The sequence below is a fragment of the Aquarana catesbeiana genome, linkage group LG01, assembly GCF_042186555.1.
Source record: "Aquarana catesbeiana isolate 2022-GZ linkage group LG01, ASM4218655v1, whole genome shotgun sequence".
Classification (NCBI taxonomy): domain Eukaryota; kingdom Metazoa; phylum Chordata; class Amphibia; order Anura; family Ranidae; genus Aquarana; species Aquarana catesbeiana.
Window position 1 is genome coordinate 644,241,008 of NC_133324.1, and position 17,433 is coordinate 644,258,440.

At 38.3% G+C, this 17,433-nt stretch overlaps 1 protein-coding gene across 4 annotated transcripts in view; it reads right to left on the bottom strand.

Annotated features, from left to right (window-relative positions):
- Positions 1–17,433, bottom strand: part of UNC5C (unc-5 netrin receptor C) — a 536,701-nt gene that overhangs the window by 32,818 nt on the left and 486,450 nt on the right. For all 4 annotated transcript variants that reach the window (XM_073601191.1, XM_073601177.1, XM_073601183.1 and 1 more), the window contains 3 exons: positions 16,246–16,437; positions 11,685–12,029; positions 8,748–8,835 (listed from right to left, as the gene is read on the bottom strand). In XM_073601191.1, the coding sequence (XP_073457292.1) occupies positions 8,748–8,835; positions 11,685–12,029; positions 16,246–16,437 (625 nt within the window). The remainder of the gene's footprint in view (positions 1–8,747; positions 8,836–11,684; positions 12,030–16,245; positions 16,438–17,433) is intronic.

Below are 17,433 nucleotides of genomic sequence, written 5' to 3' on the forward strand. Positions count from 1 at the left end.
AGGTAATGTAATTACAGCTTCAATTAAAAAGTCCTAGAAACTGTCCCATAGCAGCCAATCAGAAGTCATCTTTCACTAGTTTACAAAGTGGTCCTGCTAATATAAAAATATAATTGTTTGAAAATTTTTAAATTATAGATGAATGGTTTTCAATAGATTCTTTAAAAATCTGTTGCCCCGATAAGCCTGTGGGAGCCATGCACAAGCCTTCTTGCACTTACTTGTCTTGTCTAGACACTAATTAATGCAGTCGTTGCCCATGTGAACAGATCATGTGGCAGTCTGTCTAAACTTCAAAAAGTTTAGTGTCACAGAAGTCTCTACTGGATACAGTACCCAACTCTAGTGAACAGAAAGCATGTTCTTTATGCCATAATGAACTGTGACCGATACACTAGACTTCAAAACAACATCATCATATCCCCAAGGTCATCAAAATGATACCAAGAAAAAAAAAGAACAATGTTTCATAATTCAAGTAAACATCAGTAACTAATATCTTTGCTGACAGTGTGTGAAAACCACAACTTGATGCGAGCATTCAAAGAAAACTTAGGTTCTGCAGTGACATGTCAGGTTTTATCAGTTAAATTCAGTTTATGGTGGCCATTACCATGGTTGTCTAAACATTAGAGAAAATCTTTCACGGGAGAAATACATTTTGATCACATCTAAAAATGCATGTTTTCTGGCTGTCATGTTGATTCTCATTAAGAAGGCAACTGGAATGCAGTTCACAATCTTCACTGGCTTGGTACTTGCTTTGAAGCCTTTATTATCAGCAGATTGGCTGCTGTGGGTTAACTGCATATTGCTGTGATGTGTACTATGTGAATCATCTGAGCTACATTTTTTGAAAAATTCACGTGTTTTAAGAATTGGCTTATATGTACTTGTGCTAAGCACATTTCTTTCTTGAAAACAATAATTTACTCTCAATCAATGATTATTACAGAGGCTATTTTGTAATCCAATAAAATGCATTCTTAAAGCAACAAAATCCATAGGGTTTGTATTTGATTAAAGCATCTAGTATAATTCTACACTGCTTCTTCACTTCCTCACTTTTTGAGCTTACTTTATGACTTTGCTTAGCTCAAGTAGCATCCTTTGTTGCAATCCAAACAGTCTCTTTTTAAAGGCTATCATGACCTCAATACCTCTTCTACAGTGGAGGCAGCCACTTGAGAAGTATGTCCATATTGACAAGTGCACAGCAAAGTGAAGATCACCAGGAATTGAATTCAGTGGCAGTCACACATTACGACAAGAACATAAAATTATACAGTGATAAGACTAAGCAACAAAATGTCAGAAGCTCCATATGGAATAAAAGAGGGACCCTTCAAACATAAGCTAATATCAAACACTAGTTTTTAAGTAAGCAATAACCTAAATAACCTAGAAAAAATACTTGCTGTTATGAATAATACATTAAATACAATAAAGAAAAGTTTAGAATTACCAAAAGCTATTTTTGGTTGTTCTAAAAATAAAACAAAAGCTGTCTTACACTTACCTTTTCTATTATATTTTGCCGTGTCACATCAGTATAATTCAAGTCAAACTTGATATATACGTTTTGTGGGCTTAAAGCTTAAAACATGATGTTTTTATTTTTTTTTCTTAATAGTGTTTAAAATAAACAGATGAAGCTAACCAGTGATGATGTCTAGCTTTGAACGCAAGAGAGACACACTAAACTGCCTGCAGCAAACACACTGCAGGTCCTGTTTTTCACACCCTCTGCAAGTTCATTCTATATCCCAAAGTCGTCAATATTATTTTTCAAGGGTCAATGGGACTGTCCAAGTGGTCTATAACATGGTCAGGGGTCAAAATGGAGCCACCAAATGTCTGGGGTTCATTAAAGCTGGAAAGCCAATTGGGGTCAATTTATCTGTTGAGATCTCTGTAGAGCTCCATGCCAGCCCTTAAGAGCCGTCCGTACACATGAGCCGAATATTGGACGGCATCAGCCAGTTCAATAGAAACCGGCTAACATTCAGCCCATGTGTACAGCAGTCAGTCCGGTAGAAGGGGGATAACCATAAAAGGTCTGACGATCGTCATCTGATCAGCCCTCTTAGCCAATGGTGGTGGTGGGGGTCACTGTACTAACATTGCATAGTTAGTACAATGGCTTTTCCTGAGCTTTTCAGTTTGTTATCGTTCAGCCCGCTAAGTTGAAAAAAAAAGGAATAGTGTGTACCAGGCTTTAGCCTTGAAGTTGAGGTGGCTAGTGATGAAACAGTGTTACCCAGGGGCCTGTGACCTTCCACCCTACCCCTTAGGGGAGGATTTACAAACATGTTTTCTTCTCAAATTTAGCATACTCCCCCACTTCAGATTCCGTTGGAGAGCTGGTGAATACATCTACCTCAAACATTGTTGGAGAATGAGTAAGTACTGTATACCCACTTCAAACTCTGTTGGAGAGCCAGTGGATATATTTTAAACCCAAAGCAATAGGAGTGGTGCAAATAAACTGATTGCTGTGTATTTATTAACAATTCAGCACTGCCATCAACTTAAATGAATCTGCCAACACCACGAGGAAATATAGACACTATTTACAAGAATATGATTATTATTATTTGTAGTACTATAACTTAAATTTATTTTTATAAAATTATTTTCCTATAATAAATGTTTGGGGTAGATGAACAAAAATCTGAATTATCCTGAAGGGGTCGATGAACAGAAGAGTCATGAACCCCCTGTCACCCTTGTGACATCTTCATCTAGCCACCAATGGAAATCTGCCTTTAGCTGTGTGCTATTACATAAGTATTTTATAAGGTAACCCAGGCTAATGCTATGCAACACAAGTTCTTTTTTTTTTTACTATCATGTAAATGTGCTGGCTTGCGTTTATACCACAATTAACGATGTTAGATGGAAAATCCAAACTGGTGCCTTATGTTTTTAATCTCTCCCCACAAATAAAATATGCATTTGAGAATAAAAATATTAAGGTATTTTGACTTCATTAAGCAGGTACATTTCCCTAAATATGAAAGTATTCAAGTAGAACTGGTTAATTAAGTAGGTCAAAGGACAATTTGCACTGGTAGTTGTGAATCACATGCTTTCACTGATGGATTCCCTCCCAGTGCTGTACATGACTCAAAGAGATGTAAGAAGATTAGACTGTGTCCATAAACCAATTCATTGTGAAGAATGCATCTGTACTACACAGTCACATGAAATAATAAGTTTTGGCAGCACTGCCACTTGAATAATAATTTACCGCATTGATCTAGTCGACAAGAATAGCTAAGCACATAATTCTGCTTGTGAACATGAAAGGACCTGGACAGTATATATTGACGACATAAAGAAAAATTTTAGCATTTAAGCTGTTCTGTAAAGATGATCATGTTGCAAAAAAGAACTTAAAACATAGAAACAATAGTACATATAAAGTATCAGTTATACTTTAAGTTCATTTTAGCTGAAATATTTAGGAATAATTTAACTTTCTATTCTTTAGCTGTCTGAAATGCATTCATTTTTGGAAGTTTTCTGCTTAGGTGTAAGATAATCAAGATTCTATCTATCTATCTATCTATCTATCTATCTATCTATCTATCTATCTATCTATCTATCTATCTATCTATCTATCTATCTATCTATCTATCTATCTATCTATCTATCTATCTATCCCCACCATGTCAGTGAGGCTAGTTCAGAGCTCCAGAACAGAGCCAGCGGGGGGGGGGGGGGGTGCTTCCTCTGTGGCTCTGACAGATGACATCTATTGCAAAGTGCGGAAAAGGAAAAAAGTAGTGGCAGACTTCCTCTACTGGTTTCTGTATTTACAAGTGAAAGTGATAATAGGGTGAGCTGTTAAATCTTGTGTGTTCCCACTTTGAATGAGATTGGGGTTAGAGAGAGCAGCAGAAGTATGCAATTTTTAAGGTCCCTTGTAACGACTCACTCTAGTATATGTTTCCTTTTTTGCAATGACTTATCGTACTTTCCCTATTCTTTACTTCCACATTCCTTGTGCAACCTCCTTGTTCTTTATGCCATGCTGTATATTCCCTGTGCCACCAAGTCTCATGCCATTCCCCATGCTGTATGTTCCCTGTTCCACAACACCTCATTTTGTTTTTGATAACGTCGCACTGTGATGACGAAACGCGTCAAGCCTAAACCCCTAATGCCGCGTACACACGATCACACTTTCCGGCAGAAAAGGTCCGACAGAATCATTTCATCGGATATTCCGATCGTGTGTGGGCTTCATTTGACTTTTTCTTTCGAAAATTCTGACGGACCTAGAAATAGAGCATGTTTTAAATCTTTCCGACGAAATCAATTCCTATCGGGAAAACCGTTCATCTGTATGCTATTCTGACGGACCAAAAACAATGCAAGGGCAGCTATTGGCTACTGGCTATTTAACTGCCTTTTTCTAGTCCCGTCGTACGTGTTGTACGTCACCGTGTTCTAAACGATCGGACTTTTGTGTGATCATGTGTACGCAAGTCCGTTTCAGCAGAACCCCGTCAGAGTTTATTCTGAAGGAAAAACCAGTCGTGTGTACGCAGCATTACACGTCACTTCCGGCACGGACGTTGGAACACACGCCGATCTGCAGACAGAGCTATTCCACACAGTTGCACTGGGGACGATTATTTGAGTTGCTTTTTACAGCATGTTTTAAGGATCTTACACGATGAGGAGTCCTTTTTTTATATATTATATGCCTGCACACCCTGGTCCATGAGCGCTGCTGTAGGAGGCAAGCCATCACAATGGGAGTACCCAGTGGATACCGTGGTGCGATAGGTCCCCCCTCAAGAGACCTAAAAGCACAGTTGACTACTTCTTACCATAAGGTAGAGGAGTCCAACCTATCTGGTGAGTGCGGAACCATATAGCCTCACAAAAGGTGGATTAAAAGTCACCATTGGAGCACGGAGCACAAGTGCAATTTCATAGACTTTATTTGCACATGTATAACCACGTGTCACTTTATTATTGTATTTAAAAGTCACGATATTCATTAGTCACAAGTCACTATTTATTAATTTACTAATTTATTCATTAATTGGTATTTATTGGTTTCATCAGCCACATATTACCGGGATCATATATCTATTTATTTAATATTTATTGTTTAAAAGGTTTATACAAAACTATTTGTCCAGATACAGACACAGAATAATCAAATACGGATTAATTTAATTTAATTAAAGGTGTGGTGAGGCAAGCGCTGTTTAGCCAATTTTACCCAATTTTGTTTGTCATGCTGTATATTTCCTATTCCACAATGCATCATTCCGTAAAACACGCTGAACTTTCCTTATTCAGCACCACCTCATTCTGTTTGCCATGCTGTATGCCATCTGTTCTTCAACACATCATTCTGCATACCATGTTATATGTTCCTTGTTCTGTAATGCCTAATCCTGTATGCCATACTATATGCTCCCTTTCACCACCACTTCATTCCATATGCCATGCTGTATGTATTCCTTTCTGCACTGGCTCATTTAGTATACCATGTTGAGTGTTCCATACTCATCAATGCCTCATTTTAAATACTATGTAGTATGTTCCCTATTCCACAATGCTCCATTTAATATACAATGCTCTATGGAATTTGCAGTTCAGCATACAGAATGAGGCAGTGTAAAATATAACACGTACAAGGAAGGATATAAAGAGGTGCAGAACAGGGAACACACAGCATGGAATATGATAAGAGGCAGCAAGGAATATAGAATGTACAGCATGGCATATGGAATGAGGAGGTGTGGAATAGGAAACATACAATATGGTATACCAAATGAGGTGGTGGGAAATCGGCAACATACAGCATTGTATACAAAATGAGGCATTGCAGAATAGGGAACAAACAGCTTGGTATACAAAATGAGGCAACGCTGTGTTACACTCTGTGCTAATTGCCCTATTTTGCACTGCCTTATTCTGTATGCTGTAGTGTACACAAATATGTACTTATCTCATCCCCCCCCCCCCCGGGTCCTTTTCAGTCCTACACCACCTGCCATGGCAATTAAGGTATTGTACAATATCTGACAAATCTGCAAGCTGATATTTAGGAGAAATAAATATCAAAGCAAAGCATCATTTTACCATTTAATGACTCCAGACACGTTTGCCACATGTGTGTGGGCCTGTATGGAACCAGTGGAGGAGGTCACGGACACCCGATCCATGCTCTTCTGGAGTAATATGACAGTGGCAAATATTGTATGAGCAAGTATTCTACCCCAGAACCCTCAGTTTTATCTAAATACCTTCATTCCATCCATCATTCCATCTACTCCTGACTCAGTGAACAACAGTGACCATAAACACCTGACTGATGAATGGACAAGGCCTTTACTTTTCATCCACCCACCCTTTCTATATAGCAGTATGAGACTAAAGACTAAGGCCACATTTCCTAAAGTTCAAATTTGTTTTATGTGTGTAATCTGCCTGTAGCACCCCCTAGCTGTGTGCTAGTATATTTGTTAGTGTAGGTAAATTGTCAGGCTTGGCTGGCAGCCAAGCCTTTGTTATTTTATCTGGGTCAGGGGAGTGACTCAGGGAGGCTGGTATGACTCATAGGCAGCATCTCTAAGACCTAAGATCTCCCCCTACTATTAGAAAATTCTATAAGAATGGGAGTGGAGGTGAGGAGGAGCTGCTTGGAGTATTCCGAGGGCCCTGACCAATCCCCAACAGATGGGATGGCAGGGGTCAACCCAGATGGTGGCAGTGGAGTTTTGGTGGAAGCTAGAGATTAAGTGTTAGGCTGTCAGTGGCCACTGAGGGAGCCCCTAGTCTGGGAAGGAACCTTCTTCATGACACACAGAAGTGTCCTGACCAGAGGCACAGGAGCAAAGTGGAGGACAGCAGGAGAACACTGCCAGGCAAATCTCCAGGGAGGAAGACAGCCAGAAGGACTGGTGAGTGTTACAGTCAGAGGACTGAGAGACATGCCTGAGAGGACTGGGTGCAAGCAGTCTGGAATGGGTGCAGAGTCAGTCTGGGAGGACTATGGAGTCTTAGCCAGGAGGGCTAGTGAAAGGGGCAACTGCAGCCAGACAGGCTGGCAGTGCCAGAAGAGATGGTGCTGGGATCAGTAGCCAAAGGAGGAGGGCAGCTGGGCACTAGGACTTTTTTTTGTGCTACACTACTAAAAGGGCCCGCTGTTCCTGCCTGCAAAGGGCATTTGCTACTGGTCTGATTGCTCTTGTCAGACCACCCATACAGTGCCAACTGGTCCTGGGAGTTGTTGTTCTACAAGCAAGATTGTGCTGGAGGTAGAAAGAGAAGTGTATATACGAGCTGTATATAGTTTTGTCCCTGAAAAACTATTTGCTGATCAAGTGGGCATCCCATAATACCCTCAACCCTATCCAAGTTCAATTCCCCCAATATAATATAAAAACAAAGCTGCAAAGACTGATTCTTGTCTCCAGGGGGTGGTGAAAATCTCTGTGTGCCTAGCTGTGCAGGGTGGGAGATACTGTACCTTCATTCACCAGCGGCTCCTTTGGGGATAGCACTACACTTGCATTCTTCATTATACTTGAACTCTAACTAACCTTTGTTGTCTAAGCACTAAGACTTTCCCACAAAAGCTTTCTGCTTTTTCTCTCATCTAAGAACTGCCATCCCAATTTAAATTTTTAACTTGAGCGCTACAAATAATAGAGATTTAATATAAAGGAATATTGCAAGTAACTAACATTTCCCAATTTAAAATAAACATAGCAAACTAAATGGCATTTTTCATTATGCTTCACTATTGAAAAAATATCAGACTTGCTGTTTTATTTTTTCTTGGAAGACATGCTTTAATCCACAAATACTTTGTGTCAATGACTGTGAAGGTGACCTATGGGGTAAATTAATTGAGAACATTTCCTTTCTCATGCTCCTCAGTTCCCATGGACACCTCACGCTACAAATCTTTATTACTCTATGTATAATCTTTCCAATTACATATACAGACTCTGTAATGTACTCCTTGTTTGTCTTATCTATTGAGTAAATTACTAGAGCTTTAATATGACAATCTAAATGTTTAAGACAACAAAAAATGTTGAGCTCAGTTGTCACCAGATCAAAAATAAAGTGCACAATCCTTTAATAGAGACACCATTTCCAGGGACAACTGTTTAAGATAAAAATTTCCTCTTATCTTCCTGTTGTGTCTACAAGAAGACAAGAAGATCAAGGGAAATCTCCACAATGAGAAAAAAAAAAATGTGACGGGGGTTTACTGTAACTATTCCTTGCTTTATCAAAAATTAAAACTAAAATTGCTCCAACCTTTATTCCACACATCCTTCTAATTGAGTTAAAAAGAAAATCCTAATATAAAAGCCTAATATACTCGCAAAAAGACAATGGTCTGAAGCTGAACTCGGTCCTGAATCCTCTATCTTCTCAGAGGAGGAGGGTCATTACTCTGGGGGGCTACATAACTTCCTGAGTGATGTGGAAACGTCCTATTGGCTGTCCAGTGGTGGGGATCATAAAGACAACAGCAATATGATAATGGGCTTACCTGTCATCACTATATCATACAGTATATGAATTATAATAGACACTGTATATATATATATAGATAGAGAGAGAGAGAGAGATAGAGATTTGAAAGAGACAAAAAGACTTTGTTCTGTGCTTTAAATCAGAAGAGGATATTGTTTCTCTTTGAGTGAAAAGTGTGGTTGTGTAAGCGTAAGCAGATGTTAAACACAGACAGTTACCTCATGTTCTCCTTTCTGTGAACAGTGACATACATTTCATACACTCTTCCCTGAGGTACTGCCCCAGCAGGAATCAGCAAGCTCACTCCTAAAGAATATGAAGATGAAAAAAAAAAAAAAAAAAACAAATAGAAAAATCAATTAAATAATAGGAGATAATACTTGTAAGAGGAAGACAGGCAATTTATGTTTCAAGCTTGCATTTATGTTTTTTATAAAAAATAATTCATTTTACAGGGCTGTGTTGGATTCCTCAAAGTCCTCAAAGCCAATATGAGATATGTTGCCATGGCGATTGAAGCTCTACTTATGGCTCTCAAAAGCAAAATAATTGGTATGAGGTGAAATAGTAGGAAAAGACTGAAAAGGCAACGTTCTGTTTTATTTTTATTTTTTTTTTTAGAAAAACAAACATTCAATCATATGTATTAGGGAAATACACAATAGAAATCTGGAAGTAATGCAGTCCAATTTCTGAGTAATATTCCTTCCAGATGGAAAGAGAAAAATGTGCTGTATTTTAGGCTACTTGTACAATCAAAGCTCTAATGTGAAGCACAATTGTATATTTTACAACTTTGTGCTATGGATCTGTGCAAACCACAGAAAGCCTTGAATGGATTACATACTATGTAGGTCAACGACATTTATACCAGCACAAAAAGGATGGATACACGCAACTGAAAGTAAAGATTTGTATTTGTTTAATTAGTATTCATAAAGTCCCTAGTTCCCAGTAAATGGAAAGAGCATTTTTGAAGTGTGTGTAAATCCTAACAATGAACTCTTATTTGTTCTATTTGGTCTGGTAAAGTATACCATTGGAAGCATTTTGTTAAATCTGTTTGATAGAAACTCATTTAGTTAACATTTTTTTTTTTTCACTGTCCATAAGTAGGGACTCAGGCAAGATAAATATTAACTACTGGCTGCTTGGGACCGAAATGCAAGAAAACAGTTGCACTTGTCAGAAATTGAGAGCTGCCTTGCGTTCTCTGCACACTTAGGCCCCTTTCATATGGGGTGGATCCACTTTGCTCAGCAGAGGATCCATCCACTGATCCCCAGATGGGCAGAGCAGAGCAGGCAGATGGCAGGTCCGTATCTGCCCAGTTTATGCAGAGTGGATATGAATTGAGCCCGCTATGCTCTATGGGTGGTCGAGTGTAAATGGGCCAGCTGTCTGTTTACACCTGACTACCTCTGATCTGCCCACAGAAAAGAGGACAGATCCTCTTCTCTTTGTTTTTAGTGGACCAGAATGGATCAGAGATAGGCGGATATAAATGGATACAAGTCCGTTTACACTTGTCAGTTCATAGGGATACTTAGACCATCCGATGAGGCTCACCTGAAAAACTGACAGGTGGACCTGATCGGATCGCCCATGTGAAAGGGGCCTTACTGTGTTATCTCAAAAAGCCCTTCTAGTTTTTATGTTGAACTAGGTCCCGTGTCTTTTATTAACTCAACTATAGCCTTTATGTTGTAGAGATCTAGGAGTGAGAGTGGTTGAGCAGTTTAACAAAAGACACAGGGCAGTGTTGGCACCTCTCAATCCACCGAAATGCTCAAAACAATACAAAAAAAGAGAAAAAGAATAAAGTGCATAGAAAAAGTGGGAAGGTGTAAAGAAATTAACTAAATAATTTATCTAATAGAAACTCATTTAGTTAAAGGATATGTTTACGCTGGTGTAATGCTTTACAAGCTACTGCAACAAAAATAATAAATGCACATTTTTTTAACCTGAAAAATAATGTGCATTTTTTTTTTATAGTGAACTTATTCTTTAAAATTTTTCTTCACTGTCCATGAGTAAGATAGGCAAGATAAACATTGACTACTGACTGCTGGGGACCAAAGGCCACACAGTAACTAAGAAAAGGCTGCAGGCTGGGCACTAGGGCTCTAAACCTTCCTTATTTAAAGTGGAACTTCACACCACCTGTTGCAGCCTGTAACTGAGTGGCAGTTTTTTTATTTTTTTTGGTGGAGGGTGAGTACCATCTTTTGATGGTACCCACTTTCTCTTCCTCAAGCCTCACCTAGGTGAGGATGATGTTGTATGTCCTAGGAGGTTACAGGATCAATTTCCCTCTGTTATGTGATCTCTTGCATGCACATTGGGAGCTGGCTGTGCTTCATTAGGAAGTCACAACCAGCTCCCAAATCCAAGATAGCCAGGCCAATCGACCTGCAGCTGTGAGGAGGATCAGCTGTAGGGAGACAAAACTAGAATCCATAACTGATTTTTTTGTAGCTGTAGCTGTATTTCTATTCCGTATTTTTAGTTGCTGACTTTTAATTGTGGTGACTTGGTGAAGTTCCTCTTTAATATCTTATAAAATGAGTGAAAGGTGGAAAAATATCAAGGCACCATCCCCTGGTCAATAAGCAATACAAGAGGATATATGTTTCCAGTGAATCAATTAAGACACACTTGGAATTGGGGATTTTATTGTGCCAACACAACACCATGTATTTTTAGGAAAATATTATAATTGTATTCATACACTTTAAAGTACAAATAAGTTAAAAACCATCTCCACTGACAGTAAACAATTTACAAAATGTGCAAATTTTAAAACACAGTGGATCATTTAATATTTTCCTTCATCGTCCTTGAGTAAGAAACAAGACAAGGTAAATATTGACTATGGGCTTCTGAGGATCGAGGGCCACACAGTAACTACTAAAAAGCTGTATGTTGGGCATTAGGGCTCTAAACCCTATTTAACTTCACATCCTTATTTTTCAAACACTTGAAAAATAAATAGACAGGAATAAGGAGAATTATTCCAAACAGAGTCACAGACAGAGTTTTGACCATCCCATAATGAACAACAAATTTTTGGCCAAACACGCAACCACCCCCTATCATTTCCATCCTAGCCCTGTTATACCATATATGTCAACTTATGTTCAAATACATACCGGAATTGGGTATGATCAGGTGTCCACCCAGTGAGTTAAATGTTCCAAAAGCAGTGCAGGATGGATCTGTCTGCCTTGCTAGGCTCTGGTTCTTTGTGTTTAGAGTGTCATTTTCCAGTAAAGACTGAGTAATTTGAGGAGAAAGTTTTGATGAATAATCCGAAAGATCATCTTGAGGCGTTACGGCACCAGATGAATTGTACACTTTAATTTTCAAATTGGGAAGAGGGTCGAGGAGAGGTGAATTAGTCATTGGTATCTTATCAGATACATCATGGAGGGCATAAACAGGTCCTCTGTACATTGCCGCTGCTGATGTTAGGTCTGGAGGAATTGCCAGGAGATCTATAAATAATACATTATTAAGATCATTAGATGAACAAAATGCAGCATTTTTCTTGGATTCATACAAACAAACACAAACATCTGATTTGTTGCTATGGACAATACTTTCAATAGATACATTTTGATGGTGTGAGTATAGCATCCCCATGAAGTTTGATAGACATGGTTTTTTCCTTAGAGTGGGACAACATCTAAAATTATACAATTATTATAAAAATTGGCAGGAAGCATCTATTTTTTTGCAGATTATGGGGGTTATTTGCTAGAGGCAAATCCACTTTGCACCACAAGTGCACTGAAAGTGCACTTGGAAGTGCAGTCATTGTAGATTTGAGGGGGACAAGCAAGGAGAATAAAAAAAACTGCATTTTAGCTTGCACATGATTGGATGATAAAATCAGTAGAGCTTCCCCTCATTTCAGAGCTTCCCCTCAGATCTACAGCGATCTACAGGGACTGCACTTCCAAGAGCACTTGTAGTGCAAAGTGGATTTGCCTTTAGTAAAGCAACCCCCCTATGTCTCTTCTGCAATAAGACACACTTAAGCTTGTGTCTACCGCTTTTGTGGTGGATCACTTTTAAGAGAACAGTGAAAGGAGGTTTGCAGGCATTCAGGAGGCAATGTTGCCGACTTCTGATTTCTGCTTTTTTTGGCCTTTTTGCCAAACAGCAATTTTATATTGTGGGACCACACCGCAACTGCAAGCATGGCCCTCTTTACTTAAATGAGAGAGTTTGACAGGTGGTGATTCCTGTCAAACTCTGCATGTAGTGCTAAAATTGCTGCATCTAATTATACCCATCCAAGCGCTGCCAGGTCTGCTTGTAGGTAGATAGTTGGGGGAGAGCAGTAAAAATGTGGATTAACCACCTGTTTTTACCACCCCAAGTGGGTTCTAACCTACCTGATTACAGTCTTCTAATGAATGAACACTGAGCTGCACATGCACAGCTCAGCATGCATTCCCAGAACACTCTAGCTGTGCCAGAATGAATTACATCATCCCCTGCTGGCCAATTAAGAGGCTGAAAAATTCTGACACCAAGAAATAGCCTTAGAAGAAGATGACATCAGCCGGTAAGATAAGTAACCATCATATCACTGGAAGGTGAGTATTTTGTGCAATTTAGCTCAGCTTTAAGACTGAACTCCAAACAATACCCAGACTGCAAGATGACAGGGCAGGACTAAGAGCAAATTAAACTTTGCCGACATTCACCTATGCTTACAGTGAACATGCTAACTGGAGGAAAGGGCAGACTAAGAAAAGGTATGAGCACATCAGCATGCTGTTTCCCCTTTGCCTGTCTAAAGGTTAGCTTTTGGCTGACAATAAACTGGGATAAATGTCTCTCAAACAATTGGGGAGAATTGTGTGACAAGCACAAAAAAGATAAAGAAAAGATTTCGGGAGAATAGAGTACAACGGAAGGGGATAATCAAACTCAGTTTGCACCACTCTGCTGGCAGAGCAGAGATAAATCTGTACCATGATTATAGCGGTTCCCTTATGTATGGCCAGTGTTATGTTGTCTGCTTATTTGTCTGTTCCAGTCTTATTTCCATTATCATGGGTACTGTTTATACAGGTAATGCAGGTGTCATGTCTTATGTTACTATTTTCTATTTCACTACCGCTCATGTTTTTCCAGTAAGTTCATTTGTAAGTAAACAGCACATGGAAAAATGCAATAGGCAGTCATCAGATATTGCACAAGAGGGAAATCCATCAAGCAGATTTAGTGCTTTCTGCTAAAAGTATTTTACCGTACTTCCTGTGAAAAGCTATTATGTGATGAGGAAATGTAGTTTGTCATTTAAATCTTTCACAAATGAAGCATGTCACATGCAAAAATGTTCTCTTGATAATCGCGTGTTCTTATATGACAGCACCTGTAAATGGCATGCATACTTATTTGAGCTAATCTAAGGCACGTGTAGATTGTTTGCTTCACGTACAAACAAAGATAGAAGGAATCGTAATGGTGTGTGGCTGCTTTCTGTGACAACATATCCATACAAAATACAGAAGTGTATTTAAAAGAAAAAAAAAATCATATTCAGATTGCAGGCCCAAGTGATGGCTCTGTCAGCTGTGGGAAAAATCTAGCTGTCAAATCTGACAAAACTAGAGTCAATTCAGTGACACATCGCAACAACGCAGCATGGTGGCTTTAGACAACACCAATAATTTGCACAAACAATCTTTTCAAAAGCTTCTGCACGGCCTACTTCAGAGCTAAAACTGGCACGTTAGCCGGTGACTGGCAGTTATAATTTCCCTGTTGCCAAATGCAGTATATGGTATAAATATTTCATGTATTTTGATGTTGCTGTTGCTGCAAAATCATTTTAAAGTGTATTTCCACTTTTGCAGCCAAATTGGGATAACACCTACTTTATATTTGTTAAAAGTTCCTATTCGCATAACATAGCTGTAAAAATTATTAAACAATGCAGCTTACTTTTTTAGGTGTTTTAGCACTCTAAAATCCCACTTAGTTCTCTTTGTTTATGAACAGGCTGGGCAGCTGTGTTTGCCTGTCTGTACTGAGCAGACTGATCTTAATTATAAGTTGTAAACTAGATCTGAACACTGCCTGTCTTAACAAAGGGTAATGCTGGTCTTACACCTGTAGAATTTTGTTCCACAATCCAGACCAGAAAGTATAAAAAATGCTTGTTCAACCTTTCAATGGTGCCTTTAGGGACTCAACTAATTATTATTTTTTTTTTATGTTGTGTAAATAGTAACAACAAAACATTTAAGGGCTTTCTAATTTTGGACTTCAAAAGTGAAAGTACACTTTCATTTATATATTGGTTGAGAACAACCTGTAGGCCTCAGTCTGACAGGATCGTTTTCTGTCAATAATGCAGCTACATCTAATAGCAGGCACATTACATTCCTGGAAATTCTAATTTTTTTACCCTATTGCCGTTCTTTTTTTAAAATATTGCTGTTGTTTGGCTCTGTGTCCTGATCTATTTTTCATTATTCATTGTATTATACATTTACAGTATCTCACAAAAGTGAGTACACCCCTCACATTTTTGTAAATATTTTATTATTTCTTCAGTGTTGTCACATGAAAAGATATGACACTTTGCTACAATGTAAAGTAGTGAGTGTACAGCTTGTATAACAGTGTAAATTTGCTGTCCCCTCAAAATAACTAAACACACAGCCATTAATGTCTAAACCACTGGCAACAAAAGTGAGTACACCCCTTATTGAAAATGTCCAAATTGGGTCAAATTGGATGTGGGCACCATTATTTTCCAGATGAACATGGAGGCAGGAGCTAGACCTAGCAGTGGCAGCAGGACAATGCTGGATCCTCTGTGTGGGTGAGTATCTGAAGTGAGGCCAGTTCAGCATCGGGTAAGCGGGGGAACAAAAAATAATAGGGGGGAGGGCGAAATTCCTCTTTAAGGATATGATAAATAGTGAAAGTGAGATCAGAACTAGTTACTAGTGATTCATTGGTGTTAAACAACGATGGGAAAAAAAGGGTTGAGTACTCCTTATCTGTATGTTATTCATTGGTGTTAAACCACGATGGAAAAAAAGGGTTGAGTACTCCTTATCTGTATGTTATTTGTATGAGCCAGCTGCACCAAAAAAAAAAAAAAACTTTTACATTTGTAACATTGCCAGTGTTTGGGATAATATGATTATGTAATTATTATAAGAATATGAATAAATATCTGGAGTCAAATAGTTGTTACTTTAGGGGAGTACAGCCCAAGAATACTGGATAAAGTGCGGCAGACCCTCCCTACAACTCTATAGCAAAATAAAATGTATAATAATAATAATATGATCTCATATTACATTCCACAACACAAGCATAACATTTGAACAAATTAATATTTTGAACAGCAAAAGATGTGTCCCTTTTATAGGTTTATATAGTGTATTCCTAGATAATATTAGATATGAATACATTGCATTTACCATCTACATTCCATCTCTTTAAAGCAAACCTGTAACCAAAATATAATACCAAAACTAGCAATCAGCAGGCCCAGGCATGTTATGCTGACATGTTGTCATGCTGTTAGATACCTGCTTCTGATAGCTTTCTTGTTTTAATTTATCTACAGGTTGTACTGTAAAGGCAATACTGCTTGCAGTGCTATGACTCACAGAGCCATGCTGGCATTAATTTTTACCATTGTCCATCATTCATTTATAATTTTTGACTCACCTTGTCTTGCAGCTTTAATGTTGACAGCCTGAAACCCGCCATTTAGTGCAGAAGTGTCAATGATGTCAGACTCAAAACCTCGATGGTTCTTCCGATAGACAAATAAAGCAATGATGACTGAGATGGCCAGGCACACGATGACAGCAATGACAATCCCAACATACAGGGCTACGTTGTCTGAGCTTGGAGCAGCTAAAAAGATATAGTGGAATGTCTATGAGTTACAGGAGGGAAACTAAGTGTACTTTCCAATAAATTGTGAGCACCAATGTTTCATAAAAAAACACACCTTCATCTAAACAATAGAGAACCATCTTTTTACTTGCTTCTACTTCCACTACTTCTACTTGATTTAAAAGATTACATCATTTTTGCATTTTACAAACTGAAAGAGCAGCTCCAATCATTCCACTAAATCAAGACCTGTCTTTATTTGAAGCAGTAAGTTAAATACAATAATCGTTATACTTTATAGATTCAAAGCTATAATAAGTATACTTGTTGGACAAGTCACTTTGAACATCAAGCTGGCTAATAGGCTTTGGATAAATTAACCTGATTTTTTAACAGGGTATCCCATAGACCTACCTGATAAAATCTGATGTTTTCCTAAACCAACTTTCTATAAAGCCATAATACAAAACTGAGTCAAATGTAGGATGATAACATTCACTTAAAGATGTGATCGTAGTGAAGATGGATTGTCCATCTCACCTTTTTGATACTGAGGGGGACAGACAAAAAATAATAACATAACTCTTCACTCGTTAAAACCCACTCTTTAGTTTGTGGTGCCTTATGAGATTTGCCTACATTGCTTATTATGGTTCTAGATACAAAATAGTCATGGTGGGCAAAAAAATTTGACTTTTTTGTCATAATAAATGTTGAAAAAAGCCCCTCTTTGAAAAAATACATTTGGACTGTCTACACACAATTTCATGTAATGTTAGCACAAACAGTAATGCAAGCTACTACAAACATTTTTTATCAATATAAAATTACCTAAAGCATTGGTGGTAGGCTGTTTAGATCTGTTCAGCTGTTTTTGCAATTCCAGGCTGGTTTAATTTGACTTAAATGGCTGTTTTGGACAGCATTTGTTCTTTTGGGACCCAAAAGTTTTACAGAGTCATACATGAAAGTAAAGATTAAAAAATATTGGAGCTGTGTGACCACTTCTCCCTT